This window comes from Carcharodon carcharias, chromosome 19 (genome assembly GCF_017639515.1).
Source record: "Carcharodon carcharias isolate sCarCar2 chromosome 19, sCarCar2.pri, whole genome shotgun sequence".
NCBI lineage: Eukaryota > Metazoa > Chordata > Chondrichthyes > Lamniformes > Lamnidae > Carcharodon > Carcharodon carcharias.
Genome location: NC_054485.1, coordinates 27,061,685 through 27,076,240, shown reverse-complemented (window position 1 = coordinate 27,076,240; position 14,556 = coordinate 27,061,685). Strand labels below are relative to the sequence as shown.

Here is a 14,556-nt window from a genome sequence, read left to right as displayed (position 1 = left end):
AAGCCATGATGGTGAGCGGTTTGGAGGGGAACTTCCAGGTGGTGGTGTTCCCATGTGTCTGCTGCTCTTGTCCTTCTACATGGTAGTGGTTGTGGGTTTGGAAGGTGCTAGTAAGGAGCCTTGGTGAGTTCTTGCAGTGCATCTTGCAGATGATACACACTGCTGCCACAGTGCATTGATGGTGGAGGGAGTGAATTTTTGTGGATTGGTGCCAATCAAGCAGGCTGCTTTGTCCTGGATGGTGTTAAGCTTCTTGAGAGTTCATCACATTCCTGATTTGTGCCTTGTCGATGGTGGACATGTTTTGGGGAGTCAGGTGAGTTACTCGCTGCAGGATTCCTAGCCTCTGACCTGCTCTTGTAGCCACAGTATTTATATGGCTAGTCCAGTTCAGTTTCTGGTCAATGTTAACCCCCATGATATTGTTATGGCAGGGGTTCAATGATGGTAATGCTATTGAATGTCAAAGGGCGATGGTTAGATTCTCTTTTGTTGGGGATAGTCTTATGTTACAGTCCGAGGTGGAAGGAATGTGCAGTTAATTCTAGCCCCATGTCTCCACAGGCTGCAACAATAGTTTAAATGTTTAATTCACCCACAAAATTGGCCAATTGTTTACCTTTGATACTGCTAACAGGACTGAGCTTGTCATTGTTGTTTCCAGTGCCTATGCCCAATGCCAGGTAGTCCATCTGGTTTTATTCCTTATTATTGACCCTTTAGTGGATTGATACAACTGAGTGGTTTACTAGGCCGTTTCAGAAGGCTGTGGGTCTGGAGTCAAATGTAGACAGATTTCCTAAAGGGGCATTAATGAACCAGATGGGTTTCATGGTTATCATCAGACTTTTCATTTCAGAGTTTTTTTTACGATGAATTCAAATTCCACCATCTGCCTTGGTGGGATTTGAACACAGGTCCCCGGAGCATTACCCTGGGTCTCTGGATTACTGGTCCACCGTTAATATCACTACACCACCACCTCCCATCCGCTTCTCAGCAGGGCAGCGGGTGCATTGCATTCGGAGGTTCCATGGCTCAAGGAGGGTTGCCTTATGATAATGGCCACCCATTGTGGCCCAGCCAACATCTCTGGAGGTTTGCTCCTCTGATCACCAAGACCTCCCTACCTACCTCCCTTGGGCTGACAGCCTGAAGAGCCAGCCCACTTTACTTAATTAGCCAATGGGCCCAAGTGACGGCCAATTAAATGGCTGCCATCAGGAACGTTGCAGCCATGTTCCCACTGCCCAACTGTATTGCCTCGGAATTTGCATTTGGTCTGGATATGAGGGCCTATCCAGTGTTATTAAAATCCCAACCATTGCATCTAGAGCCCCCATACCTGTTGCAGCCATGTTGCTGGTTGACCCTTTAAACAAACGTTAAGCAGTGTGTAAATAGTTCATGCACTCAATGGACCTGCATGGTCCAAGCTTCAAAAACGTGGCTTAGATCAACTGGAATAACTGTTTGATATCATGATCTAACAAGTTGGGAGGCTTCTGGCGCACACATGCATCCTCTCCCCTTTATGCAGAGCTGAGTGGGACCACATCAGAAGCAGCCTGAAGTTCTGCGCAGGCCATTCTGAGAGTTTTTGGCTTCTGCCACTGGCTTTCTAGCTCAAAGAATCTTAAATAATTTGACAGTTTAAAACAAAGTACTAATACAATGTTTTTGATAAAAATTGAATAAAACTTTAAAAAGCTTACCATTTCCTTCAACAAATTGCTCCAGAAAGTCCTGAAAATCCTTCGGTTTCTTCAAGAAATGACTGTATTTGTGAAAGTGGTATGATGACACAATCACATCCTTGGGATTTCTGGCAACATAAATGATCTGGGTTGGGAAATAAATACAAGAACAGCAAAGTCAGTCACCAGCTGCTGTGGATTTATTTCTACCTATACTGGGCAATAACTACCCAAACAATTTAGTTGCCTGACCTATTTTTCTCAATGTTTTCTGCATGCTTGTTTCATCCCCGCTATTTTGATTCTCTATCTCTCTCCTTTTTCATCTCTTAACTGATATGTCTATTACTTTACAGAATGTATAACTAACTACTTCCTATCTTATAGAAATGTCACCTTGTATAGGGGATTACAGTCAGGCCTATGAATGTAAGAAAAAACATTGAATCCATTCCCAATATCACAAGGTATATATGGACTAGGAAGGGCATTTTAATTCACCCAGCCAGAAAGACCTTATTGATTCCTGACCCTGCTGAAAGCACCTAACTGATTTCCATTCTTGTTTTTCATGATTTTCTACCTTTGTATGAAAAACACTTCCTGTTATCTAATTTTATTTCCCAATTTCATTCAAATTAGCTTTCAGGATTTACCACCTCCATTTCCTTGACTGTTATATTCCTCTGTAAGATAAATACTTAAAAACTCTTTTCCAGGATGAAAAAGACAAGTATCTCCAATCTTTCCTCATAACTTGAACCTTTGGCAAAAATATCATCAGCTTCATAGCTTTTTGCTGCCTATTCACATATTTTGCCCAATTTATTTCATGATTTATAAGATGTTCCTTCAATTAGAACCATAGAAAAGTTACATCACAGAAGGAGGCCATTCAACCCATTTTGTCCATGCCAGCCCGAGGACATCCAGGTGCCCTTTCTAATCCCACCTTCCTGCACCTGGCCCATAGCCTTGCAGCTTACAGCACTTAAGGTGCAGATCCAGGTACTTTAAGAATTTGGAGTTTCTGCTCCTACCACCAACTTGGGCAGCAAATTCCAGGCATCCACTACCCTCTGCGTAAAAAAGTTCTTCCTCATGTTCCCCCTACACCTGTTGCCACTTATCTTGAATCTATGTCCCCTGGTTCTAGAATTCTCCACTAAGAGAAACAATTTTATCCTGTCAACTCTATCTATTCCCCTCAATTTTGTACCCCTCAATCAAGTCACTTCTCAGCCTTCTTTGTTCTAAGGAAAATAACCCCAACCTGTCCAATCTCTCCTCATAGCTACACTTTTCTAACCCTGACAACGTTCTTGTAAACCTCCTCTGCACTCTCTCCAGAGTTATTACGTCCTTCTTGTAATGTGGTGACCAGAACTGCACACAATACTCCAGTTGTGGCCTCATCAGTGTTTTATACAATTCCAACATTATATCCTTACTTTTATATTCTATACCTCTGCCAATGAAGGAGAACATTCCATATGCCTTCTTTACAACCTTGTCTACTTGAACTGCTGCCTTCAGAGACCTGTATATTTGTACGCCAAGATCTCTCACTTCATCTACCCCTCTTAGTATATTCCCATTTATTGTGTAATCCCTGTAACTGTTTGACCTCCCTAAATGTATGACCTCACACTTCTCTATGTTAAAATCTATCTGCCACTTTACCGCCCACTCCACCAACCCATCTCTATCGTTTTGAAGATTATGGCTATCCTCCACACTATCCACTCAGCCAATCTTTGTGTCATCTGCAAATTTCCTAATCGTGCCCCCCACGTTCACGTCCAAATCGTTAATATATAACACAAACAGCAAGGGTCCCAACATCGAGCCCTGTGGAACACCACTTGAGACAGCTTTCCATTCACAAGAGCATCCATCGACCATTACCCTTTGTTTCATATTACAATGCCAACCTTTTATCCAGTTTGCCACATTACCCTGAATCCCATGGGCTTCTACTTTCCTGACCAATCTGCCACATGGGACCTTGTCAAATGCCTTGCTAAAATCCATGTACACAATATCCACTGCACTACCTTCATCAACCCTTCTTGTCACTTCCTCAAAGAATTCAATCAAATTTGTGTGGCAAGACCTTGCTTTAACAAATCCATGCTGACCATCCCTAACTAGTCCATGTCTTTCCACATGACAGTTAATCCTATCTCTCAGGATTGATTCTACTAATTTGCTCACCACCGATGTAAGACTAACTGGCCTATAATTGTTTGGCATTTCCTTTGATCCCTTTTTAAACAATGGAACTACATTTGCATTTCTCTAGCCCTCCGGTACCTCTCCTCTATCTAGGTGAGGATTGGAAAATCATCCTAAGAGCAGTACTTACTCTCTTTTTATGACTATCCCGTCCAATATCTCGCAGTGTTCCTCCTGGACTACTGTATCTACATCCTCCCTTTCCTTTGTAAACATGGAGACAAAATATTCATTCAAAACCCTTCCCACAGCCTCTGCATTTACACAAGTTGCCATCTTCATCTCTGATAGGTTCCACTTTTTCCTTAACTAACTTTTTAGCATTAATGTATTGGTAAAACATCTTTGGGTTATCTTTAACATTACTTGCTAATCTTTTTTCATGCCCTCTCTTTGATTTCCTTTTTTACTTTGTCCCTGCACTTCTTTAATCTAGGCTATCTGCAGTGCTTAGTTCTTTGTGCCTATCGTACACTTTCTTTTTCTGTTTGATCTTCCGCTGTATTTCTCTAGACAACCCGGGTGGGGGGGGGGGGGGGTCTAAATTTTGGCAGTCCCACTCTTATTTTTGTAGGGGACATATCTACTTTGTACAATTAGGATCTCGCTTTTTCACGCTTCCCCACTGGTTTTCCACTGTTTTATCCTCCAGCAGTGCTGTCCAGTCCACCTCAGCCAAGTCCCTTCTCATTTTCGCAAAATTTGCCTTCCCCTAGTTCAAGACTTTTAGTCCTGTGTTATCTCTGTCCTTTTCCATGGTAATGATAAATCTAACTGAATTGTGATCACTGTCCCCGACATGGTCGCCAACTGTCACTTCACCCACTTGCCCTTCTTCGTTCCCCAAGACTAGGTCTAGAATTGCATCTCCTCTTGTTGGGTTTGTCACTAATTGGTTGAAAAAATTTTCCTGGACACACTGCATGAATTTTTCTCCCTCAGTGCCCCTTATATTGTTTGAATCCCAGTTGATATTAGGATAGTTGAAGTCTCCTACTATTATTGCCCTGTTCTTACAGGCAGAAAATTGCCTACATATTTGTTCTTCTATCTCTCTTTCACTATTTGAGGGTCTATAGTATACTCCCAGTAGTGTGACTGCCCCTTTTTTATTTCTAAGCTCAATCCATAAAGCCTTGTTTGTTGACCCATTTAGTATATCATCCCTTCTCACAACTGGAATTGATTCTTTAACCATTGGTGCCCCCCCCACCCCCCCTCCTTTTTTATCTCCTACTCCATCTGAAGACTCTATAACCAGGGATATTAAGCTGCTAGTTTTGTACCTTCTTTAGCGAGGTCTCCATTATAGCAATGACATCCTGCTGCCATGAGTCTACCTGTGCCCTTAACTCATCTACCTTGTTCATCATACTCCTTGCATTAAAGTATAAACAGTTTAACCCCGTCAATTTCCCTTGCTGGACACTTTTTAAACTTTGCTTCTCCTGTAACTCCATGTCTATCATGACGTCCCTAGCTAATGTTCTACCTCCATTTTTCTGATCTGAATCTGACCTATCTGATCCTACTCCTGGGATTCCATCCCCCTGCCACACTATTTTAAATACTCCCCAACAGAACTAGCAAAAGCCCCCACAAGGACACTGGTCCCAGCAATGCCTGGGTGCAGCCCGTCCGGTTTGTACGGGTCCCACCTCCCCCAGAACCAGTCCCAGTCCCTCAATCTGAAACCCTCCCGGCTACACCATCTCTCTAGACACATGTTCATTTGGTCTATCCTCTTATTCCTGCTCTTACTAGCACATGGAACTGGGAGTAATCCTGAGATTACTAACATTTGAGGTCCTGCATTTTAATTTATCTCCAAACTTCCTGTACTCAGCTTGCAGGTCCTCATCCCTTTGTTTACCTATGTCATTGGTGCCAATGTGTACCACGACCACTGGCTGTTTACCTTCCCTCCCCAGAATGTCCTGCAACCGCTCCATGACATCCTGGACCCTGGCACCAGGGAGGCAACATACCATCCTTGATTCACTTTTGCGGCCACAGAAGCATCTGTCTGTACCCCTAACTGTTGAATCCCCTATCACTATAGCCCTGCCGCTTGTTTTCCTCCGGCCCCTCTGAGCAGCAGAGCCACCCACGGTGCCGTGAACTTGGCTGTTGCTGCTTTCCCCTGAGAGGCCATCCCCCACAACAGTATCCAAAGCGGTATATCTGTTAGAGAGGGGGATGACCACAGGGGACTCCTGCACTACCTTCCTGAGTCTTTTACTGTTCCTGATGGACACCCATTCCCTTTCTGCCTGTGTAATCTTCATCTGTGGTGTGACCACCTCGCTGAACGTGCTATCCATGACTTGCTCAGCATCGCAGATGCTCCACAATGAGTCCACCGGCAGCTCCAACTCTGAATTCCGGTTAGCTAGAAGCTGCATTTGGACACACCTTCCGCACACATGGTCACCACATCCTGCAGGAGGAGCATTTCACGGATCTGAGTTCTCCTGCCATGACGTCCCTCTCAATTAAGCTAGTTACTCCCTTAAAAAAATATGCTAGCTCGGGGCCTTATTTCTGTTAGCTAGGAATCTGTTTCTTAACTAATTATACTTGTATAGTACTACTCTATTCTTTTTTTAATTTTTATTTTTTAGCTCCTACTTCAGTATTAAGCAATGAATTACCTTAATAGATTGAAAAAAAAACTCACCAGGATTTATTCACTAATCAGCAGCTTTTTTAAAAATCTGCTTTTGGAAGAGTGTCCCTCACAGGTCTGGTGCACTCCTGAAGGTACTGCCTCTCCCTCTCTTTTTTTTGGTTTGAGGCGGAGGGAGGGATGGAAACACTGCAGCAATGTAATGTTTGGGGCTATTTCGTTCTTTGACAGTGGGTTCTCCTCGATCCCCTTCAGGGTTGTGGTGACTGCGCTGACTTCTCCCAGAATGCTTCTCAGTCACTTCTCACTACCGCCCTCCGTTGGATGCCTCAACTTTTAAAATATGCAAGGAAAATCTATGTACAAAGCTACCCCATTGTAAATTTCTACACAGCAACTAAACTAGGCACACTGAGTGAATGCCCAGTCACAAAGACAGGGTTGAGGCTGCTGTTTATCACTGTGGTCATACAAGTCATATTGATCATCCTAGGAGTAGTCACAGTAGTATGATAGTTGTGGTTTTTAGTTATTCTTGAAGAAAATATATCACATTGATGAAAAGCATCACTAATATACTGCTAGAACAGGTTGTCAAGCCGGATTGTGGCCGCTGGAGCCATTCCATGTGGCCCCCGGAACTAGTTTTCAAACTGCCAGTCAGGCATGTAAGCAGAATGAAAGATTCTGTAAGGCGCTGCTCCTCCAGTCACAGGCTATTCCTCTCCCACGTTTGCTGCTGATAGCAGCAGTAAATGTGGGAGAGAAGCAACCTGCAATTGGCAAAGCAGCAACCACCAGCTGCAGTGTGTTTGCTGGGGTGAAAGAGGTTTTATTTCAGGTGGGGGTGCTAGTGGTGGGCTGGGGCCCCGGGGTGGTGGACAAGAGGGCCGGGGCCCAGGGGGCAGATCAGAGGGCCAGGGCGCTGGGGGCAGATCAGAGAGCCGGAATGCCGGGGTGGATCAAAGGGCCTGGGCCCTGTGGTGGATCAGAGGGCCAGGGCCCAGGGATAGATGAGCGTGCTGGGGCCTGGTCAGGCACGAGTGTGCGGGGGCCCGGTGGGGAATAGGAGTGATGGGGCCCAGGGTTGACAAGGCTGCCGGGGGCCCTAGGGAGGAGATGCTGGTTGGGAGGCCTCAGAATAAGAAGTCACAGTGCCTGGGGTGAGGGGAGATGGATGTGGAAGAGGCTGACTGGCATGTGTGAGTGAATGAGTTTGTGTGTGTTGTGTGTGCATATGGGAATAAGAATGTGAGCGATTGAGTGTCTGTGTGGGAGTGAGAGAATGAATGTGTGTCTGCATTACTCCCAATCTCGGTTTCTCACTTGCTGTCACCACCACACACCAACACATAGACATACCTAATCACAGTGGGTTAGGGTGAGTGAATGAGCACCGTGAGACTGGGAGTGAGCCTGGCACACACACTCCTATCCTCACGCTCTGGTCATTTTTATTAATTACTCTTTTTTAACATAATTTATTGCAATGACTGCTTTATTTTTGCTCAGCAATTGTTTTTTTTCTTGATGCCTCAACTTGTTTTTGAAATTCATGTTTAAAGTTGCGCCAAGCCTTATCTTCCTGAAATTTGCTCATGGACCCCTTGAGTGAGCAAAATTGGAAATGTAGCTCCCTAAGTGAAAAAGGTTGGACAAGCCTGTGCTTGTCATTATAATAACAATATGATCAGAGTTTCTTTTCTGTATTTTTGAACGTAATTTGAACAATTTAAAAAGGCTGTAACTATTTCTGAAAAATAAATTGGTCAATACAGCTACAGGCAACAATATGCAATTTCAATGTATCCAACAACTCTTATTATGTTGCAATTCTGTTTAAAGTTTGTTTAAAACGCACCTTGATCATTTTATTCTTCACACAATTTGGAGCCATGTGGTAGTTCAAGTGTGTTGTCAACAGCTGATAGTCAGTCCAACCTGGCTTGAATCCAACATACTCTATCCATGGGGCTTTATGATAAAGGTTCTTGCCTTTTCTGTTAGCATCATTGCCACTGCTTAAAATCTGACTTGCAATCTGCTGCATCCAAAAAGTTCCTGAATCAGGGGATATAAAATAATTACCAGTAAAAAGCAGGTTGGAAAGTGGTGCCTTGTGGTGTGGTAGTTTCTTATTCTATGATGTAATTTCTTTTTGACTTTATAAGTAAGATTTCTGTGAGCGTCATTATTAATAGCAATATCATCACAAAAAGAGCAACTGTGATTACAGGGGAGGTTGCCCCATGCTTTGGGGCAGTGGTGCACACATGCACTCAAAGCAGGAAGGTCAGAATACTTTAAAATTCACTTAAGGGATGGGGGCTTTGCTGGCCAGGCCAGCATTCATTGTCCATCCCTAATTGCCCTTGAGAAGGTGGTCGTGAGCTGCCTTCTTGAACCACTGCAGCCCATGTGGTGTAGGTACACCCACAGTGGTGTGCGGGAGGGAGTTTCAGGATTTTGACCCAGCAACAGTGAAGGAACAGCGATATATTTCCAATTCAGGGTGGTGAGTGGCTTGGAGGGGAACTTCCAGGTGGTTGTGTTCCCATGTGTCTGCTGCCCTTGCCCTTCTGGATGGTAGTGGTCATGAGTTTGGAAGTATCATTGCTCTGAAAGTGCCAGGTGCAGGCTGCCCACTATTAAGTGATTGAAATGTAATGGTGTTCAAAATGCTTGTTCAAATTCTATGCAATAAGTCCCCACTTAAATTTCTGGTTTTCAGAAAAACATGACGTTAAGTGAAACAACTTTAAGTGAATCATGGGTTCTCATAGGAATCAATGTTAAAGCGAAAGTTAGGTTCCTTCGGACATTTGCCCAGAAAAAACAGTGCACAAGTTGAAACACTGTACCATATATGTGCAGCACATTGCGTTCATAGCTGTAATCACTTGGAAAATAGACATCACTGAATATAACAGAAATACTATGTATGTTGAAATTAGATAACACTAAGTCACCCAAACAAGCAGAGTAGCACAGCTCCTGAAACTCAGCTCAACTTTTTGCTTGCTTTCCTTTCCCACATTCTCTCCCTTGCTCTCTCTCCATTCCCACTGTCTCTGCCTCTTTCCTCTCCTTTCCTATTCTGTCTGTGCGTGTCTCTCTCTCTCCCTGCTTTCCCACCGTACCTGTCTCTCTGGGCAGAATTTTCCGTGCCCATTGCCATCGAGCATGTTCAGTGATTTAAGTGCAAGAAGTTCAACAATCGGTTTCACAACTTCATGAAATGTGTTTGCAATTGTCCGCTCTGCTGATCACTGGCGGGCCATGTTCCCCACCATCGGATGTTGGGAACCTCATTGTAATACATCTGCATATCATTATAAGGTCACCCCGCCAGAATCATTCCCCTATGCTGGATCGTGAGCATGATGCATGATTGCGCACCGACGTGTTTCACAACAGCATTTTTAAGGCATGCACTTGGCAGGTTGCACTTTGAGGGGAACTCAGAGGTGAGTGCACAGTAAGGTTGTGCAGCACTTGTGAGGGCCACCTGTTGTATGGTGAGGCGAGTTGGGGAGGAGGCAAGTGCAGCCCTGCAGTTGAGGCGAGTTGAGGTGGGGTGCGAGGGCTACACTGCGATTAAGGCGAGTGGGGGGGGTGGTGCAAGAGCTACCCTGCAGTTGATGGTAGTGCACAAGCACATGCGGGGTGGAGGAGAGCTACATATCAGGGAAACCTTGTATAACGCGACCATTCCTCCATAGCCGAGACAGTTCAAATGCAGCCACATTAACATGCTTGGAGTCGGGCCTCTAGCTTATCTGCCCACTCAAGCAATGCAGACTTATGAAAGTGCCACCAAGTACTCCAGAGCTTTTCACCCCTCAGACATAGACTGCAAACTAATGGAGTGTTTTAGTGGACTGCAGAACAGTTGATGACAGCACACGTTGTGCATTCTCCTTGCAAAACTGGCCATGGAGAAACCACTGGTGGTAGTGCTCTCAGCCACTTGCAAAGTCATCCTTCTGGTTTAGACCAACCTGCCCCATCGCTCAAGCTAACAGTGCAGCATTGCAGTGTGGGTTAGGAGAATGCCTGAGCTGAGAGCACAGCATGCATTCCAGTGAGCAAAGCTGTTGCCAGTCGGTCAGATGGAGTGGGGTAGAGGAGGGTGGGGTCTCGGGCAGCTATGCAGTGCACTAAACTCTGGCCATCCAAGTTCTTAGAACATCCAAGCTAACCAACGTGTCTCTCTCTTTCACCCTGCAGGAGTACATCAGGAGCAAGGAGCCTGGTGACCTAGATGTATGCCTTATGGTGTACGAGAAGAAGACACGACGGAGAAGAGAGTGACGGAGGTACCTGGTTGCGCAGAGAGAGGAGCAGCAGCCTCAGGAAGAAAGGGCAGCTGGGGCTCCCACACACATCGCTGAAAAGACACAAGGGGCTGTCACTGGTCGTTGCCTTGCTAGACCCAGGCTCTATAGACACCACCTGTCATCCTGCAGGTAACTGACAACCAGTGTCACTGAAGAACGCACATGTCTAGGGAACTGGTCGGTCATATCTGCCAACTGCTGCAGATTTGGCGCCACTGGACATGGAGGGCACCCACTGCCAGTGGCCGTGAAAGTGACTGTGGCACTATATCTTTACGCCAGTGGCTCCTTTCAGGGATCCAGAGGTGACCTCTGTTGGATATCGCAAGCCTCCTCCCACAAATGCATCCAGGAGGTCACGAACGTCATCTTCACGAAGGCAAACAACTTTGTGCATTTCACCAGGGACCAGGACAGCCAGGATGCAAGAGCGATTGGATTTGCCCAGATCTCAAGTTTCCCACAGGTGCAGGGTGCCATCGACTGCACTCACGTGGCGCTCAAATCTCCGCCATAACAAGCAATGAACTACGTCAACCACAAGGGATTCCATTCGCTCAATGTACAGCTGGTGTGCCACCACCACAAACGCATCCTGTAGGTCTGCACTCGGTTTCCAGGGATTGTCCACGACTCCCACATTCTCAGTCGGTCACTGTTCCCTGATGTCTTCTAGGGTCCACAGAGTCTGCAAGGATGGCTCCTCAGGGACAATGGCTACCATCAGAGGGCGTGGCTGATGACGAATGTGCAGTGGCCTCAGACTGCAGCAGAGCAAAGGGAGAATGAGGGTCATGCTGCAATTCGCACCTTGGTGGAGCAAACTATCGGGTTGCCTGGACCAATCTGGTAGAGCCCTGCAACTTAGTCCACAGAGGGTGTCACGCATCGTTGTTGTCTGCTACGCCCTTTGCAGCACCAGTTTGTAACTGGGAGAGGAGCTAGCTGAGGAGGAGATGGAGGAGCTGGAGTTCTGCTCCAATGAGTTGAACGTTATCGGGGATGAGGGTGAGGAGGACCTCACAGGTGGTGATGACGGCAATGAGGCCATCACACTGGCCAGACGAAGCAGGTGTGCTTGGGAGGCCCTCATAGCTGCTAAATTTGTGGAGAATGATGACAGCATGTAGTGAGGAGACACCTTAAATCTTCACATTACATCTGTGAACGTTTGACTCCTGTCTGACTGGGGGCTCGTTTGCAGTCTGTAATCAGGGTCATACTATAGAGAAGCAGCTTTGAGACTTTAAATGCAACTGATCCTTTGTCAGCCTTCAGCACCTGACCTCTTCAGGAGCACAGCACCACTCGTCACAGATGGGGACAACATGGAGGCCAGCCCCACCCTAATGGTCCGGGGAGCACACAGAGAGAATGATGGAACTCTGTGACGCCTGCCCACATCATTCTGGCAGCAAAGACTAGCACAATCAAGGTGCAGGCATCACTAATGTGTCCAGGAAGTAAGAAGCTGGACCATCACTTTAGCCTGGAGGCTGCACAACGCACAAGAAGAGGGTCTGAACTGAAACATCTGCCTTTCTCTTGTGCAGGAACCAAGGTTTCACATCTGAGTAAAATAAACATGGCTCATCAGAACAAGGAGCCATAGGCAGGGCAACATTCTTGGGAGTTTATGTACAAGAGATTAACACCCGTGCCCAGGCTGTGCAATTATGTTAACTCGAAAGAGTTACATCTGCTTAACCTTCCTAATCTTGCCGCTATGCTTTGCTGCTCCCTGGACATCCACAGCGGAGGTGGAGGCAGCCTGCTGACTATCTGTGATAACCTTGGTGGGCGTCCTCTGGAGTGCTGAGACCTGGAGGGCCCCGGCCTGCTTTTGGGTTCCTGCTGTATGGCAGTGGCACCCTCCTCGGCCTGTAGAGCTGGAGCTGCAGGGCTCACAGAGAAAGGGGATTCGGATGGGCTAGACAGTCCCTGATGTCACCTTGGTGGATGTCCCTGGGGTGTGCACCTGCTGATCCTCCTCCCTATGGTTGCCCAAGAGCCCCTGGCTGACTCCTTGAGGAGGAGTGGTAGCTGGAGAGAGATGGAGCTGCCCCGCTTCCCTCTCATGTACACACTGTTGGAGGTCAACGATGGCATCAGCGATTGAGTTTAGCCTGCTCAACAGTCCAGGACTGGTGTCCTGGACAAAGATCACCATGGCGATCGCCATCCTACTTGTGTTGACCTTGGTGCATTGGCATGTCGGTGCTATCGCTTCAGCTTGAAGGCGGAGGATCTCCTCCATCAGGCCTTGCAATCTGAGTTCAGCAGACATCCCTTCCTGATATTCCAGAGCTTGCCTTTGCAGCTCCAGCAACTGAGGTATGACTGAGTCCAGAGGCTCCTCATCCAATTCAGACTCAGCAGATTTCTGGCAGTCCCCCAAGTGCCAGAGACCTAGAAAGTCCCTGCTGCCACCTGCTTTGGAGACAACGCATTGTGCTAACCAGACTGTGATGCTAAGGGTACTCTAAAGCTAGGTCCCACCAAGGTGTATGTCTGTGCACTGGGAAAGCGTGTATGTGAGCGTTATGGCGCGTTATCAGTGAAGATGCCTTCAGATTCCTCTTCAAAGATGTCTTTGGATCTTGTTTGGAGGCCCTGGGTTGTGGACTCGATCAGCTGTTTCCCAGATGTGCCTGTGAAAGCAAGGAAAGATAATGAGAGTATGGCAGAGGCCTATGAAACAGGACGCATCACTCACAGCATGGTTGCACTGATAGATGTTGCATTGCTTGATCCTCACTTGATAGAGCACCGCCGAGCTCACTGTCAGCACAGGAATGGTCTAATTCATCACTGGCCTGCTGGATGACTGTTTTCAAAGTCCATGAAGACCTTGATTTCAGGTATTGCTCCATCAGTCTGCAATCTCTCCCTCTTGTTGTGTGCAAGCTTGTCCTGCAAGAATAGAGATGCGGAGGATGTAAGCAGGACACCTGCCAGGCCAGATGATAAGTATGCCTGGCATGTATGGGTGGTGAGTGTTCCCACGGATCGGATGAGGACAATGAAAGTGTGTATGAGAGAGTGAATGGTGATGCTCCCTGAACTGGCAGTGAGTGAGTGAGAGCCTTGTGGATGTGTGATGGGTTTGAGAGTGTGTGAGTTGAGAGTGATGAGAAGAATGACGTACACTGGCAAAATGGGGAGATCATTCATCCTTTTGCAGCACTGGGTGGCTGTCTTCAATTGTAGGCCATTGGCACTGACCACCGCTGCCACTGCCTCCTAGCTCGATTGCTGACGTTGCTGCCCATCCTGTGGTAGAACAGGGGTAGAGGATATCACAGCAGGCCTCCATGGTGTCCAAAAGGTAGTCGAGGGACTGGTGGCTGCAGTCTTCCTTCCTTTCGGGGCCACGTCGAGTGTGCAGTAGTCCTGCGCTCAAAGCATAGAGGTATGTGCGTGGCTGCACTTTAAATATGGCGCCTGGCGTGAGGAAACGGTGAGGTGATGGCACGGCAGACAAATGAGAGCCTACCCACCATCGAAATGGCTTGTTTCCCGAAAATGCATAATGAATGCGGCAGGATTAAAACAATAATGCCTGAAAAGGCGCCATCGTGACCAGCGAGTAAAACAACAGTTTCCTGCCTGCTACCTCACTTAATGCAAATCTGGGATGATTCCACCCTCT

The 14,556-nt window shown here is 46.7% G+C and overlaps 1 protein-coding gene across 1 annotated transcript in view; it reads right to left on the bottom strand.

Annotated features, from left to right (window-relative positions):
- The window catches only part of LOC121291769 (amine sulfotransferase-like), a 39,742-nt gene that overhangs the window by 13,821 nt on the left and 11,365 nt on the right, over positions 1 to 14,556 (bottom strand). The window contains exons 2-3 of the mRNA XM_041213311.1: positions 8,426 to 8,625; positions 1,716 to 1,842 (exon numbers count right to left, since the gene is read on the bottom strand). Coding sequence (XP_041069245.1) covers positions 1,716 to 1,842; positions 8,426 to 8,625 — 327 coding nt within the window. The remainder of the gene's footprint in view (positions 1 to 1,715; positions 1,843 to 8,425; positions 8,626 to 14,556) is intronic.